Source organism: Sander lucioperca, chromosome 6, assembly GCF_008315115.2.
Source record: "Sander lucioperca isolate FBNREF2018 chromosome 6, SLUC_FBN_1.2, whole genome shotgun sequence".
NCBI lineage: Eukaryota > Metazoa > Chordata > Actinopteri > Perciformes > Percidae > Sander > Sander lucioperca.
The window spans coordinates 31,792,907-31,820,006 of NC_050178.1; the positions used below are offsets into that span (position 1 = coordinate 31,792,907).

The 27,100-nt window shown below is 39.6% G+C and overlaps 1 protein-coding gene across 2 annotated transcripts; it reads left to right on the forward strand.

Moving 5' to 3' along the window:
* Nucleotides 1-1,245: 1,245 nt before the first annotated feature.
* Nucleotides 1,246-27,100, forward strand: LOC116066378 (growth/differentiation factor 11-like). 2 transcript variants are annotated; one of them, XM_031322414.2, is made up of 3 exons: nt 1,246-2,271; nt 17,780-18,153; nt 23,617-27,100. In XM_031322414.2, exons 1-3 carry the CDS (start codon nt 1,857-1,859, stop codon nt 23,995-23,997), a joined length of 1,170 nt encoding a protein of 389 aa, XP_031178274.1. In that variant the 5' UTR covers nt 1,246-1,856; the 3' UTR covers nt 23,998-27,100. The 2 variants fall into 2 exon arrangements, with proteins under 2 accessions (XP_031178274.1, XP_031178281.1); XM_031322421.2 differs by having other exon boundaries at nt 1,251-2,271; nt 23,620-27,100.

The window sequence follows — 27,100 nt, forward strand, 5'->3', positions numbered from 1 at the left end:
TGAGGCTGGTAAACCTTGTCATTCAAACCATATTATATTCTTTAAGACATTTCAGGTTGGCAGAGAATTGATGTTTAATTGTTGCTTAATAACACTGCTTCCTATGGTTGAGAGATTCCTTCATACCATTAAAGTGGTATGATGCTGCCAATTTAAGAGTTTTTTGCACACAAGAGAAAGAAATAAGGGAAATGTGAGCAAACTGCAGCAAAAGTGTTTCCCATGTATTCAATGGAGAGGAAGCTCCACCCAGCATTCATTTTAGGTGCACTAATGCTTGATCCTCACTAACTTCTAGTCTTATCAGTATTTGAACAATAAAGATGTAATACTGCTATATTTCCAAACTAAATGAGCTAATGACTAGAGTGCCCTGTTTTACAATGAAGTACCACAATCTGACCGCAACAAGCAATAAAAGGGGCAGCACGCATGAAAACTGATAACTTAAACATGATGTTCTGCAGCTGCAATTGTGTTTCTCTCCAGCAGATGACACTAGTGGGTCAGTGATGGTTTGCTTCGAGCAGGCGACTCATTGCTCTGTGAAGTACAATTTGTATATAAAGAAATCAGTTCCAGAAAAATCACAACTTTTATTAATGAATACAGAATTTCTCCATGGCATTTTGATCAGATCCTATGACATTTGCACATGCTGTGGGTTTATAGATAACATGTGACACACAGAAGACTTCAAATTCTACAATCCATAGTAATCTATAAGAAAACAAAAAAAAAATCATAATGCAGCTAATACCAGCTAATAACAACTACACTGATTAGTACAAATGAAATTCAACGAGGCTTACATTATAAAGTCTACATACTATAATAATATGTATGTATGCAGACCTGCTGTTACTGCATGACTTTAATCGATCTATTAATAAAGGCTAATACACATCAATATTTTATTATTAGCATAGGATGCAGGCTGATTTGAAATGAAAAGTCCAGTTATTACTTAACTGGTTTACACATAATACTTTGACGCTCAGTTTAGAAAGCTCAGCATCGGACAAGCTCGTGCAATTTCTAAATAATCTGCATCTAACCATCTGGTAGGTCTACATGAAGATTCCTTAATAGTGAGTTGTTTTTTTAATGCACCGTAAATATTTAGATGTGTGTGATTTCCGACATGATGTTGAGAATTCGGGTGGAATCATGAAGCTTTTTATTTTTTTTATTTTACACTTATTAAGTTACCACTTATAACAACAGGCGCAATGAACCATAGTTTATGTCATCATCATAATAACCTAATTGGGCAATATCTCCAATGTGAGACATTGTTTGTGCACTGTAAAAACATTTATACTCTCATAACAGTGCGTGCACCCTCCCTTCGCTCTGTCCCTCTTGACTTGGTGACAGACCTAAAAGCCTTTTGTTGCAATCTTAGCCAATGGAGACGGATTACGACACCGGGCAGCTGAGATATATAAAGAGCCCCTTTTTGACCGCACTTGCACATTTTTCAGTGACACTTCTGAACGTTCACACACCTCAATGGACTAAATAGTACAGAAGACCCCAAAACAACCATTATACACGTGAGCGGGCGATGCATTCATCAAACAGATAATTAGTTTACCTTCAATCCAAGCAGCCTGTACCGAGACACACTGGAACCTACTTTTTTTGTTGTTGAAAATTTATTGCAAAATCTGCAAAAAAGCAACTTCGGGGTGATCGTATTGGATTAGATGCATGTCACTGATTCCCTGCCTTTTGTAGGATAAGGCAAGGAGCGGCGCACATCGGAGACAGGGGATATAACTGGATAAAGCGAGTGAAAGGACAAGAAAAAGAAAGAAAAAAGTTACATTGCCTGGTGTCCACGCATCGTCATGCCGAGGTACAACTTCTTACTGTGCTTGATGGTGCTCATCTCCCTGGGACAGTCGGGGAGCGATGAGCCCAATCTGCTGCTGCCTTCTGCCAGCGAGACGCCCACGGATGCCGGGCTGTCCCTGCTGGACGAGGACGCCGGTTCTCACGAGTGCTCCGCCTGTGTTTGGAGGGAGCAGAGCAAAGTGCTGAGACTGGAGACCATCAAGTCCCAGATCCTGAGCAAGCTGCGTCTGAAACAGGCGCCCAACATCAGCCGGGAGGTGGTCAATCAGCTGCTACCCAAGGCGCCTCCGCTCCAGCAGCTCCTGGACCATCACGACTTCCAGGGAGACGCGTCGTCCCAGGATGAGTTCATGGAGGAGGATGAGTACCACGCCACCACGGAGTCCGTGATCACCATGGCCTCTGAGCGTGAGTAATAGTTTACAACCCAACAATATTGTCTCCAAATGCGTCATGCGCGTAATTGCGGAGCAGATAGGTTCAAGTGACTCAGGCCTGCTGTGTGGACAGTGGAGCTGCTGGGGCTCAAGTCAAAAGCCAAACCTACTTTTTGAGATTAAGATTGGGGGTCCACTCCGTGTGTCTGAAGCACACTGATAATAATATTAGAAAAAGAGCTGTGGTCAACTGCTGGCCACTGCTGTCAAAATAGGGATTATGCTTGAAGCTGATAAATCAATAATCAGCAGCATAAAGAGCCTCATCACTCTGAAACAGACAGCTCCAACATGGCTTGATGAACTATTTTCATGGTGGTGCTGACGATGATGATGATGATGATTATGATGATGATGGAGGGCAAAGTCCTGTTGGAGTAGTCTAATATTTAGCTCCTCGGTACACCTGCTGTCATGTTTAAACGTTCCCCCTTTCAGATAATATTCTGTGCTTGACGGGGAGTAAACGCATGACAGACCCGTGTGAATGTCAAGTGCATCATTAATGATAATGCAGCATTTGGCTGGCAGTTGCATCACTTTATCCTTTATGTCTTCTTTTGCATAAAGGCCCTACATTCTGGAGTTATAAGGCCCTCTGATTATTGCCCCTCTAACAATTTGCTCGCCCTCTTATAATTTCCCATAAATCCCCAGATAAACCGCAGGCAGGCCCCTTGGAGACATTTTATAAAATTACTGTTGAACCCTGGCAGCTGTGCTCTATCGGTCTTTTATAGGAGGCTCTACCGGTTTCCCTGCTGTTTCTCGCAGTGAGAAAAAGTGTGTCCAAAAAGCTGCTATTGTTCCCCTCATGCAGCAGCCCCCTTTGGCCGCACTTGCCTTTTAAATGCGAAGTTTATGGGCGCAGCTCTTTTTTTTTCACCACGAGTACACAAAGACAGAAAATCACTTAGGGTCGAGGGGAGTGTGTGACCTTTTCCTGCCAAATCGTGGGGTTCAACAACATTTACACACGTAATATATTCTGCACAAGGCAGATAAAACACACTCCAAATAATCAGTTTTTTTCACTCCATGATTGAACAAAGATATGTCTTTGTGCAGGAGACTTTGGCTTTATGTGTTGTCTGACATTATTAAATCCTCATTATTTTATCTATCTATCTATCTATCTATCTATCTATCTATCTATCTATCTATCGTTAGTAGTATAGCTATAAAACACCTTGTAGTTTATTAACACTTTTCCATCTTCACCTGCCCTGACAGTCCCACCTGGCTCTGTCATGATAACAAATCAACCTTCACTTGACACATTGTAACTGCAGGCTCAAATGTCATCTGTATTTTATCTACATATTTTCTATTCCAACACTCTTTATCTAAGCTTTAAACTCGTTGAACCTTATAATTGTTTTCTCTGAGAGTTGTTTTTGCTCTGGACTGATGTGAGCGATGCAGTTCAGTTCATCCCAGGAGAACGGTGCACAGCTGATGTCTTAGATCTTACAGGAGAATTGAGGAGGCACCGTGAAGAATTTGATTTGCCATTTGTCAACCGTGTTTATGTGGCAGCTATTTTTAGGACATTTCTACAAAAGAAGAAATTGTCCTAATTTTTTATATACAGTATATATATATATTAATGTTACATCATCTATCTATCTATCTATCTATTTATCTCTCTCTGCTTCTATTTTTATAACTTGCTCTCAAACACACGTATAGGGTGTATGTGATGCTTGCTGACAATGAAGATCTTATATAATAACTTGCAGTTATCTCTCTGATGTGCTGTAAATGCAGACTAAATTAAACTGCATGCTTAACACACTCATCTGCACATTGAAAGTGAAATCAACAATATCCTCAAAGTGTATTTTTGACTCTGTTTTCCATCCTCTGCACGGCCACACTCGCACACAACGCACCATACAAAGTGATTTGATTTTGATACCTTCTCAAGCCAGAAAAGGCATTATGCATGACGCCAGCTAATTGCATATTTCTAACAGCCTCATGCCAGCCAGAGCAGCTAATGACTGACATTACTGCTGTATCTGTCATGTTACAGCACTTCCTGTTCTTTTCTGTTTGCCTCATCTCTTTACGTCAGCTGCAGTTTTTATCATCTGCTCCTTCTCTCCATATCTCTCTCTCTCTCTCCCACTCTTCACCCCTCCCTCTACCCCCCCATCTTCCTCCTCGTAGCCCCCTCTCTCCTTCTTCTCTTTCTCCGGTACTGATGGAAGAGTTGAGAGAATGAGTGCATCTCTTTTGCCTGTGGCGCCTTAGTGATCCAACAGGATTAAAAGTGCCTTTTCTGTCTCTCTGATAGAAGTAGGGCTTCAAACACTATTCCCTGCGCACCTCGAACCCAATCACCCTTTCACGGTCATGCACACTGCCTTTGATAGGGCATGTGGGTTCACACAGTACATACTGAACGGGACCTGTGCCAGAGTTGCTTCTTAGTATTCACTCAAGGTACGTGGGTGCCGCAGTGGGAGTTGAGAGGGTCCATGCTTCCTGGTCTCTAATTACTATGAAATTTCATGGAGAAGTACAGCTATTTATATCATAGTGCGGCACTAAAACCTCCTTATAGTGTGTTAGGAAACCGCTCCGCTCGCTGTTCCTGCATTAAAAATGAGTCAGTTTGGAGCCGTTTATCAGGATCATCTTTTAGCGCAGCATCGTGAACAAGTGTTGTTTTTATTAACAAATCTATTTGCATTGACATATGAGCTGTTTGTATTTGATTTTATATGTGTAATTGTGCATGCAAAGTTTGTATTCTAGAGCTGAGTTTTGCCTGAGGTGGGGTGAGGATTTGACCTAACTAATCTCCCATTTGTCACCTGTCTAAGACATTAAGACCAGACCTTCCTCTCGCATCAGTCACCTTCTCCTTCTTTCTTTCTCTCACTCTGTCTCTGTATGTTTTGATGCTGATTAACCCCACACTATTCAACTGTTCCATGAAATACTCCAGCAATATTAAATACTAAAAATCAAATTATTCTCCCAGGAAACAGGAAAACAATCAGGAAAACAATGAACAACAATAGACTAATCATGGGTATGACTTAGTTTAGGTTCTTTGTAAAAAGTTCAATGTAGTCTTTATCATCTTTGCCCTTCGAGTAAACTTATTTTCTGTGCTCTGACATTTTGAGAGGTTTTGAGTAATTTTGAGATTGTCCAGTAAGAGAGAATCCAGCAGAGAGCAGCACTCACTTACCCTCCCTCTGAGCCTTTATTCCATGTTTACATTTTTTCATTGCAGTTTGTCCAAAACATAGGAAACCAGTGACCATCTGCAAGGAAAAACTTTACCTTTTGAAAGGAGTGAAAACTGAGGTTTAGACATAACGATCACATTTGAAACATTTTTGTTGATCACTCAGTTATTCTTGAAACTTCTGACTTTGTTGAACTATTTTATACCCACATTGTATCTTGTCCATTATGATTGTGTGTAAGCTAACATTAGTAAGTGCTATACTGGTATTATTATGTAATCCTGTTAAGATGAGGCGCATTCAGTTCGAGCATAGGCTTACACAACTCTTGAGTTGAAAAATGAACATTTACACACGTGTAAAGGTACGAATATACACATTTCCACATGTGCACACTTGCTTAGACACACGAGGATGCTCACACACACACACACACACACACACACACACACACACACACAGTCACACACATACACATACACACAGTCACACACACACTCCAGAGAAAAGTTGGTCAACTATTGACAAAAAGGGTCACAGAGTTCACAGCTATGTGATATATTGGAAGAGGAGACTATTAACCTCATTGGGTCTCTTTCTTTGGCAGCAAAGACGAACCGGTAGTAACTTAAACACTTATCCCCCACCACACACACATATACACACACACACACACACTAACCACTCCCACAAAAAACAAGTCTTTTATAGTGTTGACCCTATAAAAGGGTCATTTCCTGAAGGTGCAGGAACCATAAAAATTAAGAGGGAGAGCGCTAAAAGGACAGAGCAGCAGAAGTCGGACTGTCTTCAACTCACTGGCCAGTGTTTGCTGGAAGTTGATGACTATGTGAGGTTTTTATAGATTTATTTATTCCATGGAGGTCTCAGTTTGACGATGACACCTGTTCTCCCTGTGTAGTTGCTGGCATCAGTTGAGGGTAAAGATAAACTTTGGTGTTGAATTGTTTGGACACTGGGGGGTACAACTGGTTTGTTTAAAAAGAAGTAAAAACATAAGAAAGAAAGGTATGTAGAAATTGCACAGCATACTGTCAACTTTATGGGTAATAAAATTTCAAAGGGACAACGTCTATTAATACAGGGACAAAATTTCCCCAGGACCTCAGGAATCTCACTCCTTCCCCTATTCCCACGCTCCAGTGTACCAGTCCTTGCAGCCGATCTTTTCTCTTGGCATTTGGGAATATGCATGCTTTACCAAAAATACAACACTGAGAAGATGGGAGAATGGATGTAACATAGCATTACTTTCAGTTTGGAGGCATGGTTATGAAGGAATATTTTTGGTCTCCTTATAAAATAAAAAAAAAAAAAGACAGTCTCTGCTTTCACTGCTTGTGAGCACTGGTGAACTCCTCGTTGCCTCTTTAAAGGATTTCAAAGAGTATGATCGAGTTAGGTGCAACATGGATCACGCTGCGGGTATGGGGGGAGGGGGGGGGGGGGGGGGAAGGAAGAAGGGCGGGAGTCCGCAGGGAGCAGCAAGCAGCCCAGTCCTATCCTAAAGGGACAGAAATCATGCAATGGTTTTATAGGTACAATTAAAAAGACCTGAAACAGATGTTACGTTTCACTAATAAAGGAAAAAATTACTTCACACCAGTAATTAAGCCCTATGTAGGGACATGAGTGAGGAGGAGGAGGAGGAGGAGGAGGAGGAGGAGGAGGAGGAGGAGGAGGGGAGCGAAGAGATAAAATGGAGATCATTGAGGGGATTATTGTTGATGGATGCGTTCAAGCTCTGTGTGGTTGTGTGCAAGGAGCTGCTGAGGATCAGTTTATAGAAGAGTCCATTAAATCTAAGAGGCGTTTAAGCAAAGGAAATGCTGCATTGGCATAATGCTTGATCCCATGAGGGAGCCACTGTGTCGGATAGAAGCACAATTAACAGTGGATTACCTCATTATTATCTACATGAAAATTTAATTAGCCTCTTTTCTGCGGCAAAGGAGAGCAGCTTCTCGGTGTATTTATCACCTGTGGTTGTATTTCTGCCTGCCGTACCCAGATCACCCGAGGAAGTTCATTATGGAAAATGCACACGTCGAAGTGATTTCTTTAGGGACAAGAGCCAAGTTTGATTTATATAATGTACAACACAGCTCATAAAGGGAACAATTTTTTTATCGTTGCTTAGAAAATCTTGAGGAGTGTAGAAAAAATGCTTCCTAAAGGGAGGGTTAGACACTAACGTCGTCTTTAGATAAAACTCTCGGCCGAGACTCTGATGCTGACAGATTTGCTTTAGGGATTTTTTCCAGCAACTGAGTGTGCTCAAAAAGAAATACTTCCAGGAAAAAAACATGGCACATCCTTTGAGCGTTTAAGATGATCAAAAACAAATCAGTAGTCAACATGTATCTACTGTATAAAGCAGTCTGTCTGTCCTTTGCATATCTCGAGAGTCGTTTATCCAATCTACTTTACACCTGGTGGGTGTATTGCTGGGTACCCAAGGACGTGCCTTATCAAATGTGGTGCAATTTGGACACGCAACATGTTCAATATTAATACATTTTGAATAAACAAGTGGCGGCTTTGTGCAGCAGCGGCGGTGGGGCTTCATGAACTGAGCTGAGTCGAGCATGTTGTCCGCATAGGGCTATCAGCTAGCACCAACTAATACGCATATTTAAAAATTAATATCTCCGCTAAGTGTATTTCACCGTGTGTGTTTCTGACCGCGGATGCTGTATATAGTAATGTCACAACCAAAACTCAAATTGTTTGCCATACTAACTTATAACACTAACAACGCTACTACCGGCAAAATACCTCTGCTAATTAAATCCATGCTCTACTTAAAAAACATTTATGGTTATGTCAAAGCAAGCAAGTAATTTGACTTTTTGGAAATTAATACCTCCACTAAGTGTATTTCACTGCTGCTTCTGACCGCAAGCAGCCACGACTTGGGTGTGTTTTTCAGGGGCAGATTGAGTGATTTGGGGGCCGCGGCAAACTGCATCTTGCTTTACTTTTCATCCTTTCTCTAACTGGGAATGTTGGTATTGTCAGTGTTAGAAGAAGTACTTAAAACCTTTTTTCTGAAGTAAAACTATTTGCTATTGATAGTAAAACTATTGATAATGCACAGTACATGTAGCCTTCTGCATTCAAATGTTTACTTAAAGTGAAAAGAGAGGCATTATCAGCAGAATGTACTTACATTTACGTAAATATAACATCTGTTGTCTATGTTAGTATACAGTTGAGTTGTATATTTTGTAAGTGCTTTGGGGCCCTTGTCTGTCTGTATTTTGATTTTCTCGACAACCATTCATCCGATCGACTTCACACTTGACTTCACACTATTGCTACGGAGTGCGAGCTCTTGAGATCTACAGGGCATATTTATAAGTAGTGTGTTATGTACACACTGTGTTGTATATTGAGGGTGGACCTCTATTAACTGTTAAACTGCTGATCTGCATGCTAGGTACAGCAATCACTACTACACATTCAAGAACAGATGAAGGAAGGGAGACCGAAGATATTACATGATACATATCGGTGATGCAACTTTGATAATTAACGCTTTTGTTCCAGGAAATAGCCTGGGCCCAAATAGCTAGCTGCTAGCAAATTACTGGTATACTCTAGCATTGCTTGGGGACGCAACTATGTCACGGCAGGTGTATTGCTCAGGACCCAAGGAAGCGCAGTGTTGAGTGTGAAGTAGTTTGGATGAGCAGTTCTCGAGAAAGCGGCAAACAGCAATACCGCAGGCCAAGCAATGGGCCTGTTCCGAACAGGCACTGCACTAGTGTAAGGAAAGAAATTAAAGGACATAAATAAGAAGCAATTCTGACCTGCTGGTCCCTCAGTTTGAGAGTACTCTCAGGTTGTGCATTAATACTGATCAGTCCCCTCATGTCATAATGACATGCATGTTTATGATTTATTTTTGCTGGATTTGATAAAAGAGAGCAGTTCAGAAAAGTGTATTCAACCTCAGTTCATACACCAAAAGACATTAAATAAGAGACAAAAAGACATTGAAAACATCAATTGAATTAGTAAAATGAAAACACAGACAAATAGAATGACAACAGATGAATACAGGATAAAAGTTGGGTGTTGATAATGATGGTCTTAAGAGGGTGGGAAAACTAGTTTTTAATCTGCTTTTAGAGGTGAACTTCATTCTTATATATTCTGAAAATTTGTTCCAGCTACGTGGAGCAAAGAAACCAAATGGTGCTTCTCTGGGAACATTTTTCAGACTGCTACAAGAGAGGCTTATTATGTTTGGAAGTTGTGTCTGTATCTGTATCATCTAATCATTGATTTGTTTTATGCTGACTCTAAGGCAATGTTCACACTTGACGTCTTTTTTTAAGCTGCCAGCGTCTGTTTTACATTATAATCCTATGGAGTAAACCATGTTTTTTGAAAATGTCTTTTGTGCTTTTTTAAACACTGCCGGCAACGTTTTTTCTGCAGCTCAGAGCGTCTTTTAGAAGTTGAAAAAAGTCAAACTTTTCGGGAAAAAAATGCCCTACATCAAGCGTTTTTTTGACAGCTGACCAATGACAAGCGGTGTAGTGAGACCTGTCGTTTCCATAACAACAAGAAAAAATGGAGAAGGTGCCGATAGACTTGTGCTAGTGTCGGAGCACAGCGAGTTATATGATATGACCGGATGCTCCCTGTTCAGGGAATGACGGTTGGGGGAACTTGCTGTTTTTTATATAACATTAGGAGTAGCACCACTCCCTCTCTCTGTTCATTCTCTAGATCGCTTGACTGCTTTGTTATATCTAGTACCGCTCCACATAGCACTCTACTGTAGCAGTAGCTGTTGTTATAGCAACAAAAGATGCTATCGGCTGCTTTTTGGAACCAAAACGCTGCCACCTTTTTTTTAAACTACAAAAGCGCCCTAGTCAACTTTTCTTTTCAAAAAAGACGTCAAGTGTGATCATGGCCTAATGCAGCATTATCACTTGAGAGATAAATGTGGGTGTCATCGGCATAATTAGGACAAGTGTTTTGCGTGTAAAGTATAGAGGGAAGCTGACTACTGGTCCTCACAACATTTTATTACAGACGAATAATCTCAGATGTAAGATAGACAATATTAAACATTTTAAATGTAAAAGAATAGGGAGAATAGATTTTACGACTCCATAGTAAATTAAACACATGGTTAAGGTGATTTTGTCATAAAATGTCAAAAATGTACACTTCACTACCAATCTATGGGATATCATATGGATTAGGATATTAGTGCAGAGAATGTGTCTAATGCAATGCATTGTTACAGCAGCTCAATGCTGTCCTTGAATTATTTACCACACAGATGTACTGTAATATAAATTAATGGAGCTTCTCTCAGATGGTCCGTGGAGAGTTGGACCTGGTACCATGTCTTACTAAAAAGAAACATGACCTCAGAGGTCAAACTTGAGTGTTTATACAGTATGTGTTGTAGTAGGTCACTTGTATCATGGGATAATGTAGAACAGGCTTTAAGATTTTTAGGTTAAGACTTTAGGTGTGTAGGTTTGTAGACGTTTCATCCATCAAACAAGGCAACAAACTAAATCAATCAACAACAGAAGATCATGCAGTTTAAATTATAATGCTTCTGCTACAGGGTTTTGCATAAGGGTTGAGATGAAAAAACGAAGTGAACAACTGGTAATTTGTCGTATAGTGATGTTAGCGGTCACTATACTGTTTCTGTTACAGAGTAAACATATATTCTTTCGTTGTTTTGCATTGTTGTTGCATAGTGTGTATGTTGGGTTAGCTGTGCTTGTTACATTGAGCAATAGTAAATAAGTAAGTAGTAAAAGATTTCCTTGGCAACATTACATTATAGGGACTTGATGACCGACAGTGCAAATCAATTTGACAATGGGTGTACATGTTGTCTTTGGGATACTACTACTCATCATAATAATAATACTAATAATAATAATGTAAATGTATAGCACATTGTCACCATATTCAGTGACATGCGGTCAGCCTGCAAATCAAGAGATCTGTGTATAGTTTTAAGTTTCTATCATCTAAATAATAATAGATGAAACTCTAACCGTCTCTCAAGTGTTTATTTTCTTCCTTCTGTTTTCCATCAGTCACCTCTGAGTTACATCCAATTCTGAAATGATAATCTCTCAAGAGGGTCACTGCCAAATTGAATGCCATTCACTCTGGGGTATACTAACACACTGTTAAGTTGCAGCACATTTCAGATAGAGTCCAAGACTAAGGAATCCATTTACACAAACTAAATTTGGGTTTATTGTATGTTTTTGCCTGTCAACTTGGTGAAGAATAAGTGGAGCCAAAGAAATGTGAAATCTACAATAATAACCAAGATACAAAAACATTGAAGAGAACCAACATTTCCGACCAAACTTGAAGGCCAAATGATTGTCCACAGCAAGTTGACATCGTCGCTCTTATCTAAAAGTTGTCGGACTTAACTTTTTTCTTCAGGCATTCAAAATAAATGGAAAGATCCCCTACTGCTCTATACAAAATATGTAAAAAGAAAAGTTTGGATTTAACTTTTAAAAAACAGAGTTTAGCAGAACGTTGTCCTCTGACGTTAAACGTTCTGCTAACGTTTATGTATGGATGCACACAAACACAAGCGGTGAGACCCCAGCATGCTTCCTGCTGTCCAGCTGTCCACCTTATTGCAGTTCACTGCACGCTCGCTCTTTTCATTCTCTGTCCCGACCTGCTGGAGCTGTCCCACAGACGTTCCCCTATTAATACAAACACATATAACCCCAACACAAAAAACAATGAGTCTGTTTGCTGAAGACAGTCAGTTTGGAGCGTGTGTGTATGTGTGTGTGTGTGTGTGTGTGTGTGTGTGTGTGTGTTCACTGAGCTAGAACAGGGAGCTTTAGGAGGTGTCTTTTGTTGCTCCTGGGGGGCTACTGTGCTCAGTCCTAATAGGAGTCTTGTGCCTGCCGTTGTCCCAGGGGAGGGCTTCTGAATGAGGGGGTCTAACTTCACACACACACACACACACCCTCCTTTCCAACCCCAGCTCAGCTCAAGCCAGGCCTCCCCCACCACCCTTTCCCGTCCCTTGGGACTGACCAAGAGACAAAGAGGTAGTGAGACTGGGGTGGGATGGGATGTTTGAGGGGGTGCACTGTGGCCCCTGTCTTATTAGAAGGGTCGTGAACGTGTCACGATGATTAATATGCCGAGGTGCGCAGGGATACCCTAGAGTCACATTTATTCAACACGAGGGCTCCCAAACACACACTCACCACAAAATGGCACATTTGCATTTCCCATTAAGAAAAGAAAATATTGATATATATGCAAATGAAATTACTATGTAGGTTTATACTATTTTGCATTATCTATTCGGACAATAAATGACCATTTCTCTCCCCAACTCATTTTAGCCTTAGATTTTTACCTGATTGGCACAGTTTACGGCACATGTTCACAACATGCACACAACTGCCTTTCAAGAGTTTGGATAAAGAAGTGAACTCTACCAAATTTGGTTTTTAATATGAGATAGAAGTGTGAAGGTAATTTTTAAATTCAGAACCATTTTGTGATAAAATCTTGTCAGACCAACAACATTCACTGTAAAACAAATTCTTACTTTTTTTATATATATATATATATATATATATATATATATATATATATATATATTGATTTGTTGAGTTTTTTTTTGAGATTTGATTTGTTGAGTTTTTCCAGGACAAGAAGCATATTGCACCAGCAGCACCTTATGTTACATGCACATTACACATTACAATACATTACAACATAGTGGCAGTATAAGAAATGTCCAAATAAGCAAGCACAAATATTTTAACTTAAAATGTTCATATAAAGCTATGACACATCTTGGTTTTCAACTCTTAAACTAACATATTCAGCTTTCTTGGGTATTTTATCATGTTCATGTATCATGATCATGTTGTGATCATTGGGTGGGGTTCGTGTTATTGCAGTTGGTATATTAACGTTGGCTCTTCATTTCTTAAGTTGATTGCATGGGGAAGCACAGAAATCAGTCAAAAAAGTGGAAATCTTTGTGAACTCTGCCAAGTCTTTTTTTATACGTCTTCTGGAAGTCAAAGAGAGATAAATATAAATTTGACTAATTAAGAGTCTACCATTTTTACTAGACTGCCAATATTAAAGCACCCTCATTGGTAACATGTGTCTATTCATTGTATAACTACTCCTTAACTTCACCTCTCCCATCTGTTTTCAACTGTTTAACTGGCTCAACATTACTGCATTTGATTATTAAAAGCATTTAACTTTGAAACAAGGTACGGTCATATTAAAATGGACAGATGGCATGGTGAATAAACCCTTATATACTATATGTCTCCCCCTAACATACACATATAGGAGGCTGTGGGCTAACTATGGGACACAGGTACCCAGGGAGTCCACCAGATGTTTGATAGGCTCACCTGCGGGCCTGCTGCGTGCTGGCAGTAAAATTCATGTGCTGCATATGCTGCAATTATACCACAGGGAAATAAGCTGCTGTAATAATGAGGTAGGCTGGGGACATGAGAAGGAAAAGCAAACAAGCCTGTTTCCTTCGGAAAAACACAGCCTCTGTCCATACTTCACTTTACATGTTTTTTACCTTTTACAGTAAAATAAGTGTTATTACTGTATAGGGACTAGTTTCTATCTTCCATCTTCCGTTTGGCCGAGGAGAGCGGTGTCGTTGCTACAGTAGGTGGTGCTGAATTCCAAATCAGAATTCATATCCTTATTGCAGGATTGAAATCAGAGTGTTAAAACACTGAAGTATAACTGAGCAAATTGTTCAGGAAATTAAGCTATAAAACAGTCCTGCAGTAAAATTATAAGCTCTTTTAGCAATAACATGTTATGGCAGCAGGAGCAAAGTTAGTTCAGGAAGAAGCAGTAAATGTCCCACTGGTTTTCTGTTCTTTACAAGCTAGCTTTGCTCGTTTTGCACAAGTGGAACACATTGCCAAGACGTGGGGTGTAATTAAGCTGCAGGCATTCATCCTCAGTGGTTTGCCTCTCACTTGTGCACTTACAGGATCTATAAAGGCACAAATTGATTTTACTTATCAATGCAGTCATTGTTTAACATGACTTAGCTCATATGCTGTGCATGTGTGTTTAATAACCGGGGTCCTAACTGGATCACGGTGTATGGGCCCTGCTTCTCAGATTACTCCTTCTCAAGAAAAGGGTTTCTGCTTAAGAAGCTGAACCATTTAAGCTCTGCTGTGTTTGGTGGTTTGTTTCTTTTTTTTTCTACAAAGAACTCAACAAAAGCATTACAAACTGATAGCAAAGGAATAGTTTGCCGGTCCCCATCTGTAGCAATTTAAAACAACAAAAAGTAGTAATCCCAAGTAAACCCCAAGTAAACTGCAGAATCATTCATTCCCGGTTTTGTGCTGATGAGCAAACACAACACTACCCACGTTAATTGCTGTGACCCCAGCAACCCACCAAAAGGAACATTGACATATTGTTTGTCCAGCGTGAGACACTGTATAATTTACACTCGCTAATGACTGTCCCTGGAAATACAGGCTGAAGGACCACGTCTGTCCCTGACTTGGCCCTTATTCAATGTTCGCCCTGGACTCTTCTAATGGATAGTCCATCTGTACCACAGTGAATTTATCCCTCAATGCATGCCCATAATTCAATTACAACACTTGTTTAGTGTAAAAAAAACAACAACAGCCCGATGCAGTGTTCTTCCCTGGTCAGTTGAGGTTTGATAAACAATTTACTATTGGCTGGAGAATCTCCACCCTAATCAAAACAAAAACAAACTGTGACCGATTCAGCGCTGTTGTGACTCTGAGATTTTAGATTATTCTCTGGTTAAAAACATGCCATTTTGTGAAGAAAGACATATTACCATTGCCATGGAGTCGACCTTGACCTTCAAACTCAATCTGGCTATTAGGGCTGCCCCTCCCCAAAACCCCTGAGATGTAAAGAGGCTCACGGGTTTGACCCCTGATCCCATTTCTTAACTAGGCTGAGGTGCCAAATAACCTTTTGACCCAGGAAGCATTTGCAGGTTGCCTGAGCAACCTCAGATTTAGCAATGAGTGACAGGTCCAAACAGTTCTTTTATTTTTATCTGCTTTTTTTTTTAAAAGGAGGAACAACAACACTCATCTGCAAGATAAATGACAGAAGACAACAGTTTATTTGCAAAAATCTAGAGTTGTAATATGTCAAGTATGCGAAAGTGAGAAAATGGACAGATTAGATATTCTATTGTACTCAGCACATTATTATGCCAGATAGATGCAGAATAAATTTCCCTTAATAAATGAACGCTTTACATGGAAATGAATGTATGGATGCAACGGATGGATGTCAGTATATCAGATGGAGGTCTATGTAAATGAACCATGAGCAGATTTGACATGTGGTGCAAATCACAGAAACACCAGACAAGGATCATGACAGGAATATATCTTCCTATTTTAGGAGACGGCTTGTGTTCTTTGACATAACCCTTAATCCACACCCCAAATATATTTCAACAAGGGTGAGCCACTAAAAAACCTGAGATGTTTTAATTTTGCTAGTTAACCATGTAGACCATTTCATTACGATTGACCCAGGGGAATCTAAGGTTACCATCTGGCCATTGGGCACCATTACTGATCCTTGTTTTAATATGCAAATAGATCTGTTTCTAACCTAGATGTAATCACAAATGTAACCTGACTGAATGGACCAAACAACAGGACCATGTGCACATGTGATAACGGACAGCCTTCATGACGGACAGAGAATGGCAGTTTACCAAAAAAAGTGCTCAGTTCAGTTCAGGTACTCCTGTTTTACATGTTACTGATTATCTTTTCTGGGTTAGGATTGTACTCTTTTTCTGTAAATGACATTGACTCACACAAATGTTATCACAAAACAAAAAAATGTAATTCCTGGCTTTAAGATCAATGTGCAAAACACATGCACATCTTTATTGTCAAAGTGCTAAGTCCCAAAAACTGCAACTGTGATTTCTGCCGGCTCCCTTTAAAATGTCTCCTTTATTACATTTGGGAAAGTCTTTTTTTATCTTCGTCAGATACCGATGAATTAAACAGACTCAAGTTGTGTTATTGAAGAAATAGTTCTAAAAATGAAGCGTTGCACTTTTTCCTAATAATAATTATAATAAATAAAGTAAAAAGCACCAAACATAATCAGCAGCTTTTCATCACTGCAGTGAGGGCCATGTAACTTAAAATGTATGGTGATGGACTCAAGCAAAAAGTAAACAAAGGAGTTGGGTGTTAAAGTGTCCTAACTTGCAATAACGGTACCTGCCTTGACCACTGTCTCTCGAATATGGTATTTGTTAGGATCATAGAGGAAAAAGTTTGCAGTTCAATAATTAAACCGTCCTATTTGCTGTGTGAATTTATGTAAGCTGTGCTAAAAAGTACAGTATGAGCTAAGTTACTCATAAAACTGCTGAGAGATGGATTAAGTGTGCCCCTTTGGGAGTAAATTCTCTTTTATCTTCAAGTCCTCGCTTGACTCCATCAGAGAGGATCCCTCTCAGTTATGTGGCTGAGAATTATTGAAGTTATTAACAATACATGAATGAAGAGAGTCATGGTGTGTTCCTTTGTTGAATGACTGAGAATGGATGCAGCTGTCTGTTTTATTTGTGCTGGTCAGCTTAAATATATATTTCTGAACCCCTCGGTCAGGCCCAGGGTTGTTGTATTTTTCATTCCATGTTTTGCGACTTGGGAACCTACATTGAGTTGATAAAAAAACTATGCATTTTTCCAAATAATGTGTTTTGGACTGGGCTTTTCTAATAAAAAAAGCTGCTGATGCACAGGAAGTGATGTGTTTGGAGCCAAGACAGAAAGAGCACCATCATCTGCAGAATCCCAATCCCACCCAAATTGAATTAACAGAAACTCTGGGGGGGGCAAAATAACTATGTGAATTATGTAAAAAAAAAAAAAGATTTTGGCACACACATTAAAGCAAATTGCATATTGTGAAAAAAAATACTTAAAAAAATTATTTTTGGGGGCATTATTATGCTTTTTTTGATAATCGAGAGTAGGATGATGACAGGAAATGAGAGGACAGAGAGATGGGGAATGACATGCAACAAAGGTCCCGCTGACACGTACTGGGAACAGTGTTCAGTGCTATTTCAATGATGATGATATATGTATACAGTATACTGCATATACAGTACAGTACATATATAAACTGTCCTCTTTTCCACAGCGGAGCCCCTGGTGCAGTTCAACGGGAAGCCGAGCTGCTGCTTCTTCAAGTTCAGCCCTAAACTGATGTTTACCAAGGTGATAAAGGCCCAGCTGTGGGTGTACCTGCGACCACTGCAGCAGACCTCCACCGTCTACCTGCAGATCCTGCGGCTAAAGCCTGTCACGGAGCAGGGCAGCCGCCACATCCGCATCCGCTCCCTGAAGATAGAACTCAACTCCAGGGTCGGCCACTGGCAGAGTATTGACTTTAAGCATGTGCTGCAGAACTGGTTCAAACAGCCCCACACCAACTGGGGAATCGACATCAACGCCTTTGATGAGAGCGGCAATGACCTGGCAGTTACCTCGCTGCGACCCGGGGAGGAGGGGCTGGTAAGGACCATCAGACCTGTCCATGGGGCAGGGGAGAAATCACTTCTCTAGCTTTATTATGCAAAAATAAATTAATATTTCAATCAAAGGAGGGCAGCTAAATCGAGAAAGACTTGACTGGATGTGTATTGATAACTGGACGGAACTAAAATTTACTTAAACAAATATTCATAGAGAAAAAGGATGGCAATTATGCCATGTCATCTCCCTTTCTCTTGTTCCACATCTTTTCTGTTAATCTCTACTGTCAAGTCTTAATGTAAAAAAGTAAGATAAATATTTACACAAAATTGCTAGCAGTCGCAATCTAGTGAGGATGCAATACAGGCTGCAACTGATGTATAAAACCTTTTTTTGTTATCAAATAGGTAAATTTAGTAGTACACAGTAAGTGATTAGTATACAGTTGGGTTGCTTATTAACTGCTTTGGGGGGCTTTTATTATGTTCTGTTAAGTTATTATGGGGTACAATGGTCCTCAAGAAAGCTGCAAGCAGCAACACCGAAGGCCAAGTAATCAGCCCGTTCCAAACAGGTGCGTTTTTATGGGAACTGCACTAGTATTACCAAATTGTGGATTTGACAAAAAAGACTACATACTACTTAAAATGGGTAGTTTATTGATACATCATGTATTTTCGACTCTAAATACCACTGCGCTCCATTTGTCAGTCATGTCAGTCATGACCACTCTATATTTAGTTTAGACCAGAGAAAACACAGCTGCTTTGTTTGGATCAACCTTCACCATTCACATATTCGCCTTTTAGAAACCTAAATTGAATGTGTGTCTTCTATGCACACGCACCATTTTTCTTTCCATGTGGTGGGGAAATTATTCCTAGATAGACAATTATGTTAATTGACATTTTACTCTTTGTAAAATGTGAATGGATCGTAACCTAATGTTGCTCTGAATAGTTTCTTTAAAGACTTTCACCTTAGGCTGTGAACTATTTAGCCTCATGTTGCCTCAAACCCTGAGAACAGGATCTTTATGTTTATTTGTTTATGTTTTTATTTAAATGGTCTGGGTTTATGTCTAGTGTAATATATGGGTTTGCACGGATTAGTTTAAACTTAAAGCAAAACCATCCGCGAATCATTAATCCAGTTAGAAATCCCAGAGTTACTATGACTGACAGTTACATACAACATCTAAGTTGAATTATGTAGGCCACTCATCCCAGTTAAGCAACACCAAATATTTACCAAGTGGTCATAAGACACATATCAGAGGTCAGCTCTGGTGTCTTGGCCAATACATCTCTGAGCACACAGCAGTGTGCAATATTATTCTTGAACAAAAAAAAAGGAAAAGATCAAAAACACAGGCAAGCGTACCAAATAAAACAAAACACAACAAGCAAAGAACTCTGCTTCTCCTTGATCCTCTGGGTCTTTTTTTCTACAACAAAAGCCCTAAAGGCCAAGCTGACATGGTCTCACCCCGAAGGCCTTTCAGCTTATTTCCTCTTTTGAATGCGTCACAAAAAACTGTGTTCGAGCCCAGCTGGAATCACTGTGGGGAGAGGAAGGCTTTGTAAAACAAACATGATGGAGTAAAATATTTGATCCGTTTGCTTTGCCCAAAGTTCAAGGTTATGGTAGCCTTCAGATGACCTCCTGGGTCATGGATCTAACCCAGTATACAGAGTCAGCCATTGGCGTTAGTTTGTATCAAAGCTCTTTGAATCGCTGCTTTAATTAATGGCACGTTGTGTTTCTACTAAATGACAAATCAATTCATATATTTTTGTGAAATATCAGATGAGTATGGTTCTTTGTCACTTTTGGCTCCTTTCGGTTAGTCCAAGTGTCAGCGTTTTAGTTTGGAGAAAAAACTGGTTACCAAAAAAAAAAAACATACTTAAACCTTTACCCCAGGTAAATCCCATGAGATTTCAAAATCTCTTTTTCAAGGGAGCCCTGCAGCAACACAGTGTTTCAAACAACGTACACGCAAAAAGGGGTGCTATGCAGTTTTGGCCATTTCGTCGCTTTTTTCTCGCTTCTCGCAAAACAATAGATATTTGGCAACTCCTATGTTTACTTGTGTCTGACTCAGTCAGTCTGCCGTTTCCTCTTTCTCTGTTCCTCCGACAATGCTTTCCTAGCTTTCTGCTTATTTTTTGCCAGCTCAGCCATGACGATAGTATGAAAAACTCCATCACTACCTTGTTAGCCGGTTCCTGAATGGGCGTATGTGTGCAGTGCCATGAAGCAATTCGTTACATCGCGAGAACTGATATCACGCGATACTTCCTGATGCTGAGGCTGGCGGCTCACCTGCCGAAAGTTGCAAGGGTGGTTTTTCCGCTCACAGGCATAACCATTACAATGACTCCGAAGCTGTTCATATAAGGTAAATTAAGCTAAAAAACTGCATAGTTCACCTTTAAAACACAAGAACAAAATGTCTGCTGTGAAATGAGGTCTATTCTGTTGTCAGGATTACAAATCAGATCACATTCTCACTTTATAAACTATTGAGCTGTGGAGATGTCTAGATGGCCTTTAACTGTAATCAGGTTTGTTTTATTTCAACCGTCTGTGACAATCCACAGGTTTGCCCTATTGGTTTGGTTTATTTTAATATTATTATTTTATTTTGTCTGAGAAGCGCAGGTGTTACTAATAGCATTAACGATGACTCTTCATTGGCATGACAGTGTGACTGTAGCCTCTCTTCCACAAAGATGATTTTTCTCCTGACCAATAACTCTGGCATAATGCTGCCCTAGTGTGTGATTTTAGATAACATGCTGGCATTCCGGAAACAAAAGGGGCGTGACGTGTAACTGCCCAGTTCAGATCAAAGATTCTTGACGAGCAAGTTGAAACTTGCAACTACTTGCAATGTGCCAGTCTGCAACTGACTTGACCAGCTGACTTCACTATGAGTCGATTGGCTGTTGAAACAGGTGACATCCCTAAAGTTCTAAAACCAGCCATTGGCGATTTCATCAGCTGTCTTGAGTCGAGCTGAGACAAGCTAGTTCAGAGCGCTGCAACTTCTCACTGCAACATTCTAAAACGGTTTAATCTCGTTGCCAATCTTTGGTCTGAACTGGTCTTAAAGCCTCTGAACACCCACAGAGGTGATTTCAGTTATTTTGGCTGATTAGACCTCTGCTCAGGTTGAAAGTGGGCCGGAGCCTAGATGGGAATTTATTAGGTCACAAATCTTTTCTACCGATAAGAATGATAAAGCTGTCATTTGTCCTGCCCTAACAGGTGCAACAAAGCTAAACAGGACCCAGGAAGATGTCAGTCAATCAGTCTAGACACACCCACACAGTCCTGGGACGAGGTCTAATCAGCCAGATTAACTGACAACACCTGTGTGGGTGTTCAGGGCCTTAAACACAATAGCATCCGCATCTAGTGTGCGTGTGCGTGTGAATGACATCGATTCGGTTCTGTGACTACCTCCGCTGCCGGCTTAACGGTGGAAGAACTCTGTCCCCCCATTCCACATCCGTACCTTTTTATACAGAACGGCAAGGCAGAAAAACGGTGCAACATTCCCGCCTTGAACAGGCTGTGTGAAAGAAGCTAGTGAGCCAGCATGCACAATACCAGTACCATGAAACTGAAGCAGCTAAATGGAATTCAGCCATCATTTTAAATATTTAAGTCAAAAAGTCTTTTTGTGAAAAAGGCTTATTGGGCTGCTTTTGTAACTGTTTATAGCAGATTATCAGTTTGTGTTTTGGTTTTGCAGAAATAATTTATTTTGTATCTGGACTACATTTGAATTACTGATTTGATTAGCCAGGAATTATTTCTATGTTGAGGGAAAGGTCACACTCCAAAGCTACTTGACATGTTGAAAGGGGAAGATTTAGGGGTTTGTTTTATTGTGTTTGGTGACACCTCTGTTGACATCAACACTTAATTTTCATCTTTAGGATTTCTTGCTGTCTACTTCATTTAATAAAACAACAGAATGTAAAATGTCTTAAACCTAGCATCAAAAACATAATGTCAAGATCAGATATCAGTATGGCTTCAAAAAAAAAGCCATGGGACCAGAGGCATTATCTTATTTCATTTAATACAGTGTAACTACCACATTTTATAGCATTTTTTTCAGATTTACATCCATTGTTATTTAGTTTCTCTCTTTTGTAATGTTATTTCTCTCGGATAGTTTCAATCTATCCTGAAATCACATAACTAGAATACTATGTACTGAACACTTTAATTCACTTTGTATAAGCAGTTTTTATTTTTGTATAAGCAGTTTTTACATTTGGCATCTTTAGTTAAGTTTTAGAAGTACTTAATGCTGAGCTACTGAAGTATTAGAAGTAGTCTGAAGCTTGTAGTCCAGTTTCTGTGAGTTTGTAGATTAGCTGAGGCATGAATTGCCACATGCAGTTGTCAATTGATTTTGTGTTTGTGCCTTTACATGAAGAAAAGAAGCAAATTCCATATGCAGTTCTCGTTTGCATAAATGTTTCAGTCCATAAGAGCTTTTTGAAGCCCCTTGTCCTCATCAGCCTGACAAAGATATTTTGCATCAACAGACCTTTTTTCACAGTTCACATTTTGAATTGCAATAGCAGGAAAAGCACAGGTGGAACTAACTTCATTAACGATGGCAGTGAGCCATCGTGCACAATAGCAGAGCACTAGAACTGCTCAAACTAAATGGGATGCAGCCATTGTTATGGTTAATATGTTATATGTTATGTTATGTTATGTTATATTAATATATATATATATATATATATATATATATATATATATATATATAAAACCGTTAGCCCAGCTCTGTTCAAAAATCTGCCTACCAGCACATTTGAAGTGTTTTTTTTTTTTTAAATCTGTACACAGACAGAAATGTAAAACTGACACTTTGAGGTTTAATGAGACTTGCATGTTGTAACAATTTCTTGGCAAATAACTGCTGGGAGCTGTAACTTCCCAGATTCTTGCTGTTGCTGTGAGGTTGCCAGGCAACCAGCAGAGACACAGAAGGGCTAAGCAGACGGATAAACTGTTGTTCGTCAAGAAATAGTTACAGTACGTAAACCACAACTTGTCATTTTAATCTTCAATTTGTGCACAGATTACTACTGTGTCTAACAACTAGACATAGCATAGTTAGAGTTTTAGAGGTGTTGCTGGGCATATTCCTAAACTTTGGAAAGAACAAGACTAGCTGTTTCCTCCTGCTTGCAGTTTTGATGCTAAGCTAAGCTAATAACCTCCTGGCTCTAGGTCCTTTGCCAACGCACAGACATGAGATGGGTACCGATCTTCTCATCAAAACATTAATTTACATCAAGCACTGATGTCATATGCTGTAGATGTATGTAGACAAATTGTCATTAAATCATAAACGTCTTGTAAAATAATTGTATTTGCCTTATCTGATAATGTCAGCCGTGTTGTTGTTCTCTTATAACCACCTCTTTCTCTCTGTCCTGCCGCTCCTCCCCCTGATTCCAGCAGCCATTCCTGGAAGTGAAAGTTCTTGAGACGACCAAACGCTCTCGGAGAAACCTCGGCCTCGACTGCGATGAGCACTCCACCGAGTCTCGCTGCTGTCGCTACCCTCTGACTGTGGATTTCGAGGCGTTCGGCTGGGACTGGATCATTGCCCCCAAACGCTACAAAGCCAACTATTGCTCTGGCCAGTGCGAGTACATGTTCATGCAGAAATACCCGCACACCCACCTGGTGCAGCACGCCAACCCCAGAGGCTCCGCAGGGCCCTGTTGTACCCCGACCAAGATGTCTCCCATTAACATGCTCTACTTCAATGACAAGCAGCAGATAATTCACGGCAAAATCCCAGGGATGGTGGTGGATAGATGTGGTTGCTCTTAGGCTGCAGGGGAGACGCACACTTGTGTACTGCCACCATTGCATCAAACCACCCAAAACCCTTATGGAGCTCTCCCCTGACACCAGAACCCACTCTTCGGCACCAGATTTCACTTTTGCTCAGCCACAAAAATCATCCCACTGGGTTTCCATTTTTCCAGTAATTAAATTGATTCTAACTGTAAAAAAAAAACAAAACAAAAAAAAAACAAAAAAAAAAAAGTTATAAATGAAAAAGACTGAGTGATGGAAATACAGTACATTATGAATAATTTAAAGAGGTTGTCTTTGTGGAGCAGCTTCAGAAATTGGTAAAAGAGACAAAACTATGTTATAGATTATGTTACGAGTAAGTTTTGTGGGTTTTTAAAGGTTTTTAAAGGTTTTTTGTTTTAAATAGCATCTTTGTGAAATGTCCAGGTTAGTGGATTGAGATGACAGGAGACATAAGCATTTACAATATTTTAAAGCAATTCCAGTCCTAAGGTGAGTTTGGAAATACTTAATTTCACAAATACACTTACTTACGGTTGAGATTTGATCCGCAAAAAATGTTTGCAAGGGGGCATGATCAGAATTATTTTGCAGTCCATTACTTTAACAAAAATAACTAAATCCATGCTAATGTGAGGAGGGTTCACCATTAGAAATACTCTTAGTATACATCCAAAATCTTGTTTACAGATGTTTAGAGATGTGCTCTAGAGATGTAAAGTGTTGAGGAGATCCAAAACTAAACCTATACCCTCTATTCATGTATAACACCCCAGTGTGACATTCTCGAGTATCTACGAAACCTTTCACAGTTACTTTGATCTTTTTTTATTTGTAGTCTTGTAAAACTCAAAAAGGGAGAGAAGAGGTTATACTATTTTAACTCTTTCTATTTTAACTTTTAAATCAGATAAATAAAGCAAGTATAGCTATTTCTGCCATTCTGCAAAGGTAGATAAGACATATTTAGGATTCACTTCCACACTAAGTCTAAAACTAAGAACTGTAAGGTAGATCTCTGAAGTCATTCAGCAGCACCGTCTGGGAGAGGAGGAGGAGCAGGATCTTGCAGCATCACAAGAACCCGACACATTTTCTTTCTTCTACGTGACAAAAGGAAAATACACTTTAACGCCTTCAACTTTTGCATTAAATGTTTAAAACTGAGACGTAAATGCACTGTTTCATAACTTGAAGAGGCCTGGGACTGAGCATGTAATAACAAACGGAGAGCAAAATCCTGAAATAAAACACACAAGAGTGACTAATGCTCAGATGTTCACCCTGCTGTGAATTATTGAGCTGAAAAAAAAGCACAAAACAGCATTAAAGTATTATGACTAGAAGTTTACACACTTATACTTCCAGCAGTGTTCACATCCATGTTAAAAAAAAAAATACACTTACATTTAGAAAGAGCAGTAGCTTACTCATGTAGAGCCAGTTCATTCACTTTACTAGTTTCAGAAAAGATGAAAATGCAAAGTCCTTTAACTGCATTGATTGTACTGTCGCCTACTCAGAAATAATAGCTTTTGCAAATCACAACCAACCACATAACACGTGCAAATCAGAGAATGTAACTCAACCACTGACTTAAGTTTGGAGAACATATTTGATTGTGTTTTGAAATGCCCCCATCCACCTCAACTGTATCGTCATTATCATAAAATATTGTTAGTGCTTGAACACAGAGTAGATTAGTAACGCTTGAAGTCTGTCTTTGTCTCCTGGATGTCAAAGCAAAGATATCCTTTTGTTGTAAACGAAAGCACTATGCTGTTGGATAAAGGAAGAGCCTTCTGACATTATATATAAATGATATATGTATATATTAAAAAAAGGGGTACAAAAACCTTTTTTGGGGCACTCTACCTTACCAACAATAAATTTTGCACTATGGGACGTTCATGGCGTGAGGAGGTAAAGTGTTGTTTGTGTTTTACCATGCACAAGAGAGCTTGTACAGTATAGGATTAAAAAAAACTATTCAAGCTTCTGGTGATAAACCATGAAATAGAGAGGTTTTCACTTCTTTTTGATACCATCACGCTTTCCTGACTTTTGTCTGAAGCGGGGGCCTGTCCATACACTCACACACTTTTATCCAATCTGGAACCTGGACGTACTGTACCAGCGGCCTGAAAGGCCTCCTTGCTCACTTTGGGTGATAAGTCATGTGTATAATAAGTGTCTGGATCATTGAAATAGAATGCTTTAACTGGAAATGGCCCGCCCACCAACTTTAATCTGTTACCATGTTAGAGAGACTACGTCCTTTTGACTTTAACAATGTGTTGACTGTCTTGCATAGACATGTTTTTGCCTTTGTGTGTATTTTAAGCGAAAGCACCCATGTAAGAATGGGAGGAGTATCCAGGGATTGTTAGCCAAAGTAGAGGATGACATGTTGTGTGCTGTAACTTTTGTGATCGCAGGAATATGCTAGAACATTACAAAGGGAGGAAAAAGCTGGTTTAGGGGCAGTGGTTGGAAATAATTCAACTGGTCAATTGTCTATTTATTAATATTAATTACAATGCATTTCTAAGTCTGTCTACCTCACTTTAGCCTCCTAAAACCTTGTTTTTTTTATTTGTCATTGATTAATCTTTGCAAACATTTAACCTATAAGAAGCCCCACCCCCCAAAAAATGTAGATGAAAACCACAGGGTCTCCTTGCTCTCAGGTTCAGATTGAGTCATTGACAGAGTGAATGATGGTAGCGGCTCTGGTAATGTGTGGTCAAAAGATATAATTAGCTGTGCCCACATCTATGGCTTGTTGAGAAGTTGCATTTTGAATTTAAGTGTTTGTATACTGGTATGTGTGAGAGTGTTTTCATATAAATATATGAGAGTAAGAAATCTCTATGTAAATACCTACCCAAATGTTGACATTTATGATGTTTTGGACAGGTTCACCGCTTCTAATGTTTTTCTCACTTTCCCCCTTCATTCCTCCATTCTTTGTGTAGTTTTTAAAAAGAATCACCCCAACTTTGTAGTTTAATGCTTGTGCATATAAATAACTGTTCAATTGTTATTTTTGCCTTTTGTTGTTTATTTACTGTCATTTTTCTTTTGTACAATAAATCATTTATTTAGCTTA

Coding starts and splice junctions, on each gene's coding strand:
- LOC116066378 (XM_031322414.2), top strand. CDS start 1,857: ATGCCGAGGTACAACTTCTTACTGTGCTTGATGGTGCTCATCTCCCTG. Junction 2,272..17,779: donor GATCACCATGGCCTCTGAGC/GTGAGTAATAGT, acceptor TCTTTTCCACAG/CGGAGCCCCTGGTGCAGTTC. Junction 18,154..23,616: donor GACCCGGGGAGGAGGGGCTG/GTAAGGACCATC, acceptor CCCTGATTCCAG/CAGCCATTCCTGGAAGTGAA.